The sequence below is a fragment of the Electrona antarctica genome (genome assembly GCF_951216825.1).
Source record: "Electrona antarctica genome assembly, chromosome: 19".
Classification (NCBI taxonomy): domain Eukaryota; kingdom Metazoa; phylum Chordata; class Actinopteri; order Myctophiformes; family Myctophidae; genus Electrona; species Electrona antarctica.
In genome coordinates, this window is record NC_136800.1 from 21510163 (window position 1) to 21521783 (window position 11621).

At 42.8% G+C, this 11621-nt stretch overlaps 1 protein-coding gene across 1 annotated transcript in view; it reads left to right on the forward strand.

The window, feature by feature from the left end:
* The first annotated feature begins 626 nt into the window (after positions 1-626).
* Positions 627-11621, forward strand: part of LOC306943623 (noelin-3-like) — a 12659-nt gene continuing 1664 nt past the window's right edge. Inside the window, exons 1-4 of the mRNA XM_079530050.1 lie at positions 627-715; positions 4400-4543; positions 6985-7140; positions 10029-10248. Coding sequence (XP_079386176.1) covers positions 647-715; positions 4400-4543; positions 6985-7140; positions 10029-10248 — 589 coding nt within the window. The 5' untranslated portion in view covers positions 627-646. The remainder of the gene's footprint in view (positions 716-4399; positions 4544-6984; positions 7141-10028; positions 10249-11621) is intronic.

The window sequence follows — 11621 nt, forward strand, 5'->3', positions numbered from 1 at the left end:
ATTACCTTTAGTTGTTAAAGGTAAGGTTAATGACATATTCACTCTAACTACTTACATGAGTATGGTATACTCCCCCCCCCCCCCCCCCTCTCTCTCTCATTTTCATGCAGGCTATAAACACTGCATATATGAATGACAATCCATACGTTGGGACTGTCTGTCTGGAAGTTTCCCTCCCTACTTTTTTTTCCAGTATAGGCTAACCTTCCCAATCACTCACAACTCCCATGCGCCGCTGCAGTCAGTCCGCGTCGTGGTTCCTCCATTTGACAACATCGAGGCAGCGGATTAATTGAAAGCCGCCGGATGATGTCACATCCGTGAAGAGGTTCTCCCCCGAGCAGAGCAGCGCAGCAGTAGAATCTCCACAAAACTTTTCCCTCCTCCTCCTCCTCTTCTCCTCGGCTCACTACAGGGCAGGCATGCTCTACCACCAGCGGTGTGTTCCCTCACCGCTGCCCACATGTAGCCTCTAATGATGAGTGTGGATCTACCCTCCGTTGCGGTGTCGTCAGTGTGTCACACATTTCACCGACGTTTAGCGGAGACACGCGGGCGGCAACTTGTGCCAGATATTTGGCCGTGAAAAGGGGTGGAAAGGGCAGTTTAATAGTTGGTGGGGGGGAAAGAAGAATAAAAAAACAGAATGCGGGCGCTGTCCGTGGTGCTGAACCCGCTGATGTTTCTCCTCCTGTTCGGATACTGTCCGTCAGCGGTGAGTTTCTCCGGGTTTTGTTTTACCATCTCTCTCGTCCTAATTCGTCCCATGTATGCACAGGTGCTTGAGAAGGTATAGCTATATATGCGACAAGCGAAGCAATATATAGGCTATACTGTATGGTGAAATACTTTAAGATCAACATGGTGTATATATCTATATGCACGGCGGGAACGTGTTTAAGATCAATAATTTGAGGTTTACCGTTTATCTATACAATTTCTATATTATGTCTAGATTTATATAAATATATTTGTCTAACACAGTTATGCAAATATATTGGCTACTCATAACCTATAATAAGGATTACTTTCCTCTCATCTATTTGAATACATCATCCAGACAGCACAGATATTGATCTTGGATGGCAACCAAAGGAAATAATAATTAACTTTTAAATGTCATTATAGAGACCTGTTTGGCGGTGGTATATGGATAATGGAAATGGTATAATAATACTGGAAGTGGAAACTAAAAACATGCAATTAAGCTGCTGTGCATCCAGTATAGTCAATATATTGACTGAATAAATGTAGCCTATCATGTGCGTGTATATTGTAAATAGTATATCGGTGCTGCTGCTCTGTCTGTGCCCGTTACTTTTCTGGGAGTTTTATACCAGCAAACCAACAAATGGGAATTTGGGATGATTAGCCTATAGCTGGCAAAATTAGGCGGATCGGCTTATGAGATAACGAAGCAATTTGGATCAAAATAACTGGCCAATTTGGGCAATATAGGCCAGTGCAGCATCCCGGCTTTATTTGCCAGTGTCTTCATTGAGATGCAGGAGTGCCCTGCCCTAACTGAGGGGTTTTGCCTTGCGATAATTGAAACTGCTTTGCGGAATTGAAATAGGCTATAGTTTCCTGCTTCTTCACAGGACATCATGCATGGGGAGTAGCCTATGCAGCATAATATTAGGAGCCTATACCATCTTGAGTGATAGTCTAAACTCTAATTGCTGTCTGAAACAACAGAGAGAGCCGCAGCTCAGCTGTCTGCACGACATTAACTTGGAGAAGCGTTCCACTATAAAGACAGATTTATTCTTCGTCGGTGTCGCGCGCCGAATTTAGCCGAGCAACTAAATAAAATAAAATAAATGAAAGCTCACACAAATTCACAATGCGTCGCTGCAACTCCTGCGATACACCGTCATCGTCATACGACGGGGCGTAAATCTCAGGCATTTGGGGTCTCTTTTTTTCCGTTTGAGAGCATCTCATGCAGCTGGTTGAGGTTGAGTGACAGATGAGTGTCTGAATAAGTGATGAAACGCGTGAATTGAGGAGAGTGAGAGTTAGAGGAGGACAGGATGTGTGCCACTCCAGAGACAGAAGAGAGCTATTTCATTCCGTCAAATTATAGGAAGCGCTCGGGCTGCTGAGTTTTACAAAGCACAAGCAATGAAGAAAAGAGCAGGGTGTGTGACACTGTGTGTGTGTGTGTGTGTGTGTGTGTGTGTGTGTGTGTGTGTGTGTGTGTGTGTGTGTGTGTGTGTGAGAGAGAGACTGTGTGTGTGTGTGTGTGTGTGTGTGTGTGTGTGTGTGTGTGTGTGTGTGTGTGTGTGTGTGTGTGTGTGTGTGTGTGTGTGTGTGTGAGAGAGACTGTGTGTGTGTGTGTGTGTGTGTGTGTGTGTGTGTGTGTGTGTGTGTGTGTGTGTGTGTGTGTGTGTGTGTGTGTGAGAGAGAGACTGTGTGTGTGTGTGTGTGTGTGTGTGTGTGTGTGTGTGTGTGTGTGTGTGTGTGTATGTGTGTGTGTGTGTGTGTGTGTGTGTGTGTGTGTGTGTGTGTGTGTGTGTGTGTGTGTGTGATTGCTTCCATGCCATGACAAACAGATGTCATCAGTACTGTAGTGGTGCCGAGGGACCTATGTTGCAGCCATTCATACGATTTCATATTGTATGAATAGGCCTCACAAGGAACTTCCTGTGCCCTGCTGCCACTCTCACACATTATTTCAGGATGTCTGCGTCATTTGTTTCACTATTTCACTTGCAGTGTTTTAACAGTTTGATTGATTGATTGATTGATTGATTGATTGATTGATTGATTGATTGATTGATTGAAAACATCATATAAACGAGTACAAATTAAAGTACAGCTGAATCTAGTGTTTTGTATGCATTCAGAGTATTAGCATAAATAAACTATAGAAACAATAAAACACAATGTAACAAAAGTTAGGCTACCATAATGAAAATAAATCAAATGGCAAAAGTGCTGAATCGCCAAAAAAAGCTAAATAAGTCATGACCTGTCATCCACAAAAAGAAAGAAAACAATCTAATAGAAGATCTACAAGCTCACACATCTCATCCACAGACAACACATTGTGAGCTGGTAGATTGGCTATTTTCGAAGCGATGAACCACCCAGTAAATCCGGTTTGAGACAGAATTCCATGACAATGCTTCAGACTGGAGGTTTTAAAGTGCTGTAATTGTGATGCTCTCTAGGATAAGAAAAAAAAAAAAGATTGCCTAGGTGAGAGGATGTGAGTCAAAAGCTGAGCTTACTTCCTGGCATGACATCTGGGTTTCCTCAGATGGGACCTGATCTTTTCATCTGGCATTCCAAAGCCTCTTTAGCAGCAGACAGCACAAGGATGAATGGAACAGGGAAAGTATCAGCCTTCACTCTCTCGAAAGAGAACCGTATAAGATGACTTTTCTATCCATGTGGGTGCAGTGGCGGGTGAATTAAAAAAAATCCACATTCACACCGTTTACAACACGGCTAATAGATTTACTTAGGAAGACATAACAAAGTGCTAACAATAGTTGCTGTTGTTATCTGCCAATCTCGGGTAGATTATGCTAAATCAATCACACAGTTAAGAGTATAAACTGCATTGACTGGTGACTGGCATTTATTTTCCACTCTGACTGTAAATCATAACTGGCATGACTTTACAAAGGTTACTGGTGCAAATGAGACATTTCCATAAAAAATAAAGATGACAAGACCTTTTTTGACTTGTATATTTACAAACGATAATGAAAACTCCCATGAATAGTATAAACAAAACAGAGTACACTCCCTAGATGCCACTGTGATGGGTTGCTTTGTTTCATGAGGCATAATGTAATGGTCTTCATGCTTTACACTGTGGAGAGAGCATATTGAATCTAATGAAAAATGGGGACAGAAGCTCACACAAATCAGATTAGTTTGTTGCTCACCGTGGGACCGTGCACACTAGACTCTTTGGTGCGGCACCACAAGGCCACGCGGGGAGGGAGGGAGGGAGGGAGGAAGGAGCAAGAAGAGGAACCCCAGCATTCAAATTAATTACCAAGGCCAAAACAGTATTTTATTGTTGGGGTAAAGCCACAGGAGACCATTATGCTCTGAGCTGAGGAATATCTTACAGAAAAGCACTTTGTTCTTCCTAAGCTCTTTTTTTTAACTACTCAGTGAGATTGGTTGGTGTCTGTGCTTTTGTGCATGTTGAGGAGGGGGGTCCCTTGAGAAGAAAACAAACATTAACAGGCGTGTGCCAGGATATTATTGTAGTGATATTATCGACAGTGAATTAAGTACAACCCCTGTGTGTGTGTCTCTGTGTGTGTGTGTGTGTGTGTGTGTGTGTGTGTGTGTGCGTGCGTGCGTGCGTGCGTGCGTGCGTGCGTGCGTGCGTGCGTGCGTGCGTGCGTGCGTGCGTGCGTGTGTACAGACCATCAGACCAAAGGAGGGGTGGCAGGTGTACAGCTCGGCTCAGGATGCTGATGGTCGCTGTGTCTGCACGGTGGTGGCGCCTGAACAGAACCTCTGCTCCAGAGACGCCAAGGGCAGACAGCTACGCCAGCTCCTGGAGAAGGTGTGTGCGTGCGTGCGTGCGTGCGTGCGTGCGTGCGTGCGTGCGTGCGTGCGTGCGTGCGTGCGTGCGTGCGTGCGTGCGTGCGTGCGTGCGTGTAAAGTTTAGACACTTAAACACAGAGGATACCTAAGTGACTTGCATGCAAACCCATGCACCCACCCACATAAACTGCTTGCCCAAAATATCCAATCTACAAGCTCACGTGTCACAGTGCAACACAGTGCAACTGAGTATACATCTGGCTGTGTGCAAGTATAAGGCAAAGTAAACATAGACACTTGGATGAACGCATATGCACATAGAAAGAAATAGTTCATGGACACACGCATATAAACTCAAATCACACAGATTCCTTTATTTATGCCTCTCAGTTTCTTATAATCCTCAGAGGAAGTGTGCTGGCAAGGTCCATAACCCCATTTTCTAATGCTCACATTACATGGATCACTTCAGATGAATAGTTCTTTGTGTTGGACTCAAACCCACACACCGCTTGTTGAGCACAGAGCATTTCTTTTTTGCAGCAGAGCATTCACTGCTATTGTCAAGATCTAGGTTACAGTAAACATAATTTTATCAAAAACTGCAACCCATAAGCCTTTTTGTTTTTCGTAAATAAAACACAAATTGAACTATATCGTAGAGCAGTGATTCTCAACCTGTGGGCCAGAGGCCACTTGTGGGCTGCGGTGATTGCAAGTGGACCCCCAAACGATTGGCAAAACATTAAGATATGAATGATAATATTACATTACAATTATTTAGAAACTATTTCATGGGGTCTTTCTGATACCAATACATATGAACCTTAAGTATATTATGTTATTTTCATTGATCAATAATCGATTATTAAAATAAACATGATCTGAAAATGCATGCAGCGAATAATTTTGACATTTTCAAGTGGTCAGCTGGGTGGGCTGCAGAAAGGTTGAGACAGAGTATGTTAATACAACTAACTCAACTGTACTATTAGTTGTAGTTGGTCTCCCTGCTCTTCTCTTGAAAAATGTAGATATTGGTCACGTAGGACCACTACTGGTTGACACGAGCTATTGCATGAAACTCAAATGGAAACAGCATACTTCCCCAAAGCATGCAATAGCATTTTGACACTGGTGTGAGGTAGCTGGTTATGGGGTGATAAGATAAGAACAGTCTTCTTTTTCAGGCAGCCCTTCAGAAATAGCATTTCTGAAATTCTGCCTATACATTATGAGCTTTGAATGGGTTTCACAGTGGCTGCAGCCAGTGGTGAATCATCTATTCACCATGTGAAGTTCAGTGCCATGACCGCCTCAGGGTGCTGATCACAGGACAAACAACCAGCAGTGGATGTGTATTATATTCATGTCTGCAACCCTATTCACCCAAGATTAGATTACCTTGGACAACCTTAGCTACTAGTACCAATGGTTATAGTCAAAACAATTATAATAGTTAGCAGGTCTAGATGCAGTCTAGTACAAAAACGTTTTGAAATAAATGTATTACAATGCATGACTAGGCTTTCAATTTCAAAATGCAAACTCAAAATGGAATCAAAAGTGTTTTGTTGTCCTTTTCTTTTCAGCAGCCATGCATTGTAATATTATAAATAACTCTGGGTTCTGCTGTCCCATATTGAAATGACGATTGACTAAACTTTGCCCTGACCATGTTGCATGCCAAGGGCAGTTTTCTGTCATTCGCATAGGCCTTTCATACTAATGTACTAAGCTGCCCCAGGACTTGAGTGAGGCCATTTCAGCATCCCTCAGACAGAGCCAGGCCCCTTAAAAAGCTTGCACAACACAATGTGCATGTGCCACTTTGCTGGTTGATAATGTGTGCTTGCTTAGACAGACAGACGGACGGACGGACGGGCGGGCGGGCGGGCGGACGGACGGACGGACGGACGGACGGACGGACGGACGGACGGACGGACGGACGGACGGACGGACGGACGGACGGACGGACGGACGGACGGACGGACGGACGGACGGACGGACAGACAGACAGACAGACAGACAGACAGACAGACAGACAGACAGACAGACAGGAAGGAAGGAAGGAAGGAAGGAAGGAAGGAAGGAAGGAAGGAATGCTGTACCATACTTTTGAATCTTGTTAAACCAAAGGCAAGACTCAAGGCTCAAACAGAACTGAATAAAAAAATTGAAGAAACAAAAAAGAGAAAACGTAATGAATGATACCAAGCCATAATAGCTCTAACCCTTGCATAGTCATTACAGCTGCTTGACACCCAGTTCACCTCAATTCAATTGTACAAATGGGCAACTGAGACGTGGCAACGGAGGTCAAAGAGAGTTGATTAGTTCTTGTGGAAGTCGGAGCTCGGCTAACCGCTGGAAGGCCAAACATAAAGGGGCCTCTTAATCACGGTGGCGGGCTGGAAAAATCAATGCCATACTGTTTTCATTCCCGTTCCTCCTCAAAAGGTACAGAACATGTCGCAGTCGATCGAGGTGCTGAATCTGCGGACGCAGAGGGACTTCCAGTACATCATGAGGATGGAGAACCAAATCAAAGGGCTGAGGTCCAAGTTCAGACAAATCGAGTCGGACAGGAAGACGGTCGTCAACAAGAGCTTTCAGGTACTGTACAGTGGTGGAAAAAGTGCTAAAAGTAAAAGTAGCAATAGTATCAAAAGTATGCAATGTCGAAATACTGTTCCCCCATAATGTTACAAGTAAAAGTAAAGAAAATAGCAGATCTGCAAGCTCTTGTGGGCTTATAGATTATTTTCAAATGGCCGAAATATAGGGCTGAAGTGGTTAATGTATATGTTTTGTAATAATAATCCAAATATACAAAGTAACTAGTAACTAAAGTTTTCAAATATGTTGTGGAGTAAAAGTAGTGCAGTAGAAGTAAAAGTATTGGAAATTGGAAGCACTCAAGTAAAGTACAAATGCCTCAAAATTGTACTTAAATACAGTAAAATAATACAAATACTGAAAGGGTCGGAGACACTCCTCTACGCGTCGTGTCTCACGATTGAAGAACCTGCACGCGGCCTTCACTCACTCAATAAAAACATATTTTTATTATTAAAAAGGCAACGTTTCAGTCAAGGACCTTCTTCATCTGACGCCGGAGGAAGCTCTTTGACTGCCTTTTTAATCAGCAAGTGCAGCAAGTGCAGACGGTGTGCAGGTTTCTTCTTTTTTATCTTGTTAATGTCTGCTTTGCCAACGCATACCTGTCCCATAGCTGAACATTAGGTGTGCAAAAGAATGGTTTACCCAAAGAGCTGTGGAATAAAAGCACTGACTAGTTAGAAATGGGACTGAACAGTGTGTGATAAGCTCCCCTGTCTGATGGTACTTGCGAAATTAGGTCAATGCCGGTTTGCAGCGGCAACAGCCAAGTACCACAGTCTCTCCGAAACTTGCGTTTTGTAGCTGAAGCTGACTTATTTCATTACCCGTGGATGAATACTTACGTTATTAGTTCACTTTCCTTCTTATCGACTATGCCACAGCCTGGGGAAGTAGTTGCAGACACGCACGCACGCACGCACGCACGCACGCACGCACGCACGCACGCACGCACGCACGCACGCACGCACGCACACACACATGCACAAACTCACAATTGGATGCTAGCTACCCAGTTCTACCAGACTTGTTTTGGGCATTGGAGAGATTTGTGGTTCACTGTCTTGCTCAGAAAAAGGCTTAAAAGAGTTAGACTTTAATATATTAGAGTTAGATTAAAAGAGGTTACACGTAAAACATACCTGTATGTATTAAGTTTGAGTCGTTGTATTGTCAGGTAAAAATAATGATGCTCTTATTGGCTATTGATGATATCTTGGGTGAGTGATTTTTAGCTTTTCTAGCAGAGTTCTCTCAGCGGTCGCTCTGTTTGTCAACGGGATGTTTGCCCGTCCGTTCTTCTGCCAAAACCTTTAGTCCCAAACACATCTCAAAAACTACTAGCTGGATAGGCATGGTGTTTTTCTATAGCCTATCTTCACAGACCCCACACCATGGCCTCTGATTTGGATCACACCTTAGGTCGCGCAAATTTCCATTTGCGCGAACAATATGTCAGATTCTAATGGGCAGATTGCCATGAATATTATTAAAGCACTCAGCAATGATGAACCCCACTGATTTTGGTGACCCGCATGCCTTTCCTCTGTGCTGCCCTTAGGCCAAACCTTCGACTTGTTCACACATTATCTCAAAATCTAATGGGCAGAGAGCCATAAAACCTGCTGAAGGTATTTATGCTCCCTTGAGGATTAACCCTAACTATCTAACCTTAACCCCATGCATGACCTCTAGCACCACCCACGCACCAAAATAACAACTATTCACACAAGATATTAAAATGAATCACCCACATTCCAGGATGTGGGTTGTTTATTATGAGGAACTATGTGTGGGTGCACTGCTATGTCCATTATATGTTCTGCTCTGAAGGGTGACCATGCCGTTGTGTTGTCTTGTTTTGTCATTGTGTGTCCTTGTTTGTTTTGTTTCAAAACTTGATTCCGGATATGCTGTCACTTCCCTGCTATAGTATAGTATAGGACTATACTATTTATTTTTATTTTTTTAAGGCCTACTACCACACTATTTTGCATATGGTGGTCATATGACATTTATATGTAACATATTATCTTCTGGTATGTTCTATATGGGTGTGTCACATTGTGTTATACTGTATTATTTCATTAATGTCTTACTGTATATACCCTGCAATCTTGAATAAACAAAACTGTGAAAAGAAAATCCAGGATGAACCTTTACTGGTTTGGGTGATTCAACAGCTTTTCCTTTAACAGTGTCCCTCAGCGGGGTCATCATGGTCATGCCTGTTCCCTCAGCCCTATGTTCCCTCAGCCCTATGTTCCCTCAGCCCTATGTTCCCTCATTCCAAAACAGAGCCTATGTTCCCTCAGTCCTATGTTCCCTCAGCCCTATGTTCCCTCAGCCCTATGTTCCCTCATTCCAAAACAGAGCCTAGGTTCCCTCAGTCCTATGTTCCCTCAATCCAATAAGTGCATTAAGTGTAATAGTGTAATAAATGTAATAGTGTAATGGTGTAATAGTGTAATAAGAATAATAGTGTAATAAGTGTAATACCGTATTGTCCCGAATATAGGACAACATTTTTTTCAATGAAATTGGCTGAAAAAAGCCACACTAATCACGCTTTTAGCCAGCTTTTAGCCATTTCAGCCATTTCAGCACAGTTGTGAAATTATGAATTATTTCTCATCTATATTAGTTATAGACTCTATATTGTTTGATTATTTTGTATGATGATGATGTATGTTTGGCAGCAAGGAAGAAGAAGGGGAAAAAAAACATGTCCAGTTGGGTGTATAGCATGGACCCTACAGGCTACTGGTTGGGCTTTTGGACTGTCTTGTTTAAAGGAGAGTGGGCGGGTTACTTCCATTTCAGTTTTTCTTCATAAAGTGGAAAGAAAGTGAGAACCTCTGTCCCTCTTGGTCAACCCCCAGGAGCTGCAAGGGAAGATGGAGGCACTGCAGCCTCTCATCCCGGTGCTTGAGCAGTACAAGACCGATGCCAAGCTCGTGGCCCAGTTCAAGGAGGAGATCAAGAACCTGTCCGCCATATTACTGGCCATCCAGGAGGAGATGGGAGCGTACGACTACGAGGAACTCCAACAGAGGGTCTCCAGCTTGGAGAACCGGCTTCGGAACTGCATGAGCAAACTGAGTAAGTATACAGTAGACGAGATGAGATGAGATTATGTGTGTGCGTGGTGCGAGTGTGTGTGTATAAAGGCTGGCCTCATTTTAGAACCTGGCTAAAAACAGCTGTGGATGAATATACTGTATGAGGAAAGGTTGATGCGATTTGTCTTAAAGGTGATTTTGTCCACCTAAAATGTTTGTGGAAATGTCCAGTGCAGAAATAACATGCATTTTAAAACGGTTTTTAATATTTAATATCATATTGTCCATGTCCCTCAAACCTTTTTCTAATGGTTTGAGCCTCAATCACCACTCTGATATAACCAGTCCTTGTAATTTCTTTCTGGACTTTGAAAGCAGTTTTAGCTGCAATACCACAATGTCCTGAGGTGGTGGGGGTGCTGATATGCAGATTATTTATTATTTGAGTCATTATAATACTGATGCTAGATAAAACCAGGCTTGATTCCATTCCATGCCAGCTCGGAAAATCAGCAATGGCGGACATTGTAAACAAAGTGGAAATGCAAATTTGGAACTGAAGACTGAAGAAGAGGAGGAATTATACAAAGTAGGGTGACATTGATGACATCACGACATCAGTTGAGCTGTTCCTGAGAGCAATTTCCATTATAGCTCCCATATGATGAGAAAGCCTGATTGTTCAAAATTGGTTATTTGTGGGGATAGAAAACACATATGGGAGCCCCAAAAACACAAAAGAAATTGAAAAAGTTGAGGTCCTTTAACTTTTTCAAATAATATGAACCGTAAAATTTAATATATTTTCACCCCGTCCTGACAGATGGTGAGCAGGCAGTTGTATTCAAGAGTGTGTTTCTCAAGTTCTTTGACTCCAGCAGCATGTCGACTTTGATATTTGACCAGATGTTCAACACAAACCATCTTGTTTGAAGCATCCTTTCCACAGATCAGTTTAAAGCTATGGGCTATGAGCCCATCCATTTACAGTTTTTTCACACTGGCAGCCCAAATCACATTTTTGGCCTATCCAGATTGGAATCAGATTGGTCTTTGCTGATGTCTGATTTCACTCGACGAGAATAGCCACCCTAGAAGGCGCTCAAACATTTTGACACATATGTAATCGGATTATTTGCGAAATTGCGAATAACAGTGACAGTCCTCAAGATGAGAGATGACAGACAGAGACGGGCAGACTGGTTGCTCTGCAAGTACAAAGCCATTGACGGTCATAACGGTTAAAATAATCTGGATTATTTTGAGATTGGTTAGATACAGATATGGCATTTTTCCACCAATATCACAGATTTCGATACACTACCCATTATATTGTGCATCTCTAAGATTGTATTTGAGGAACAAAACAGATTTGGGTGCAGTGTGAACAAAGCCCTAGGAATGTGATTCAAA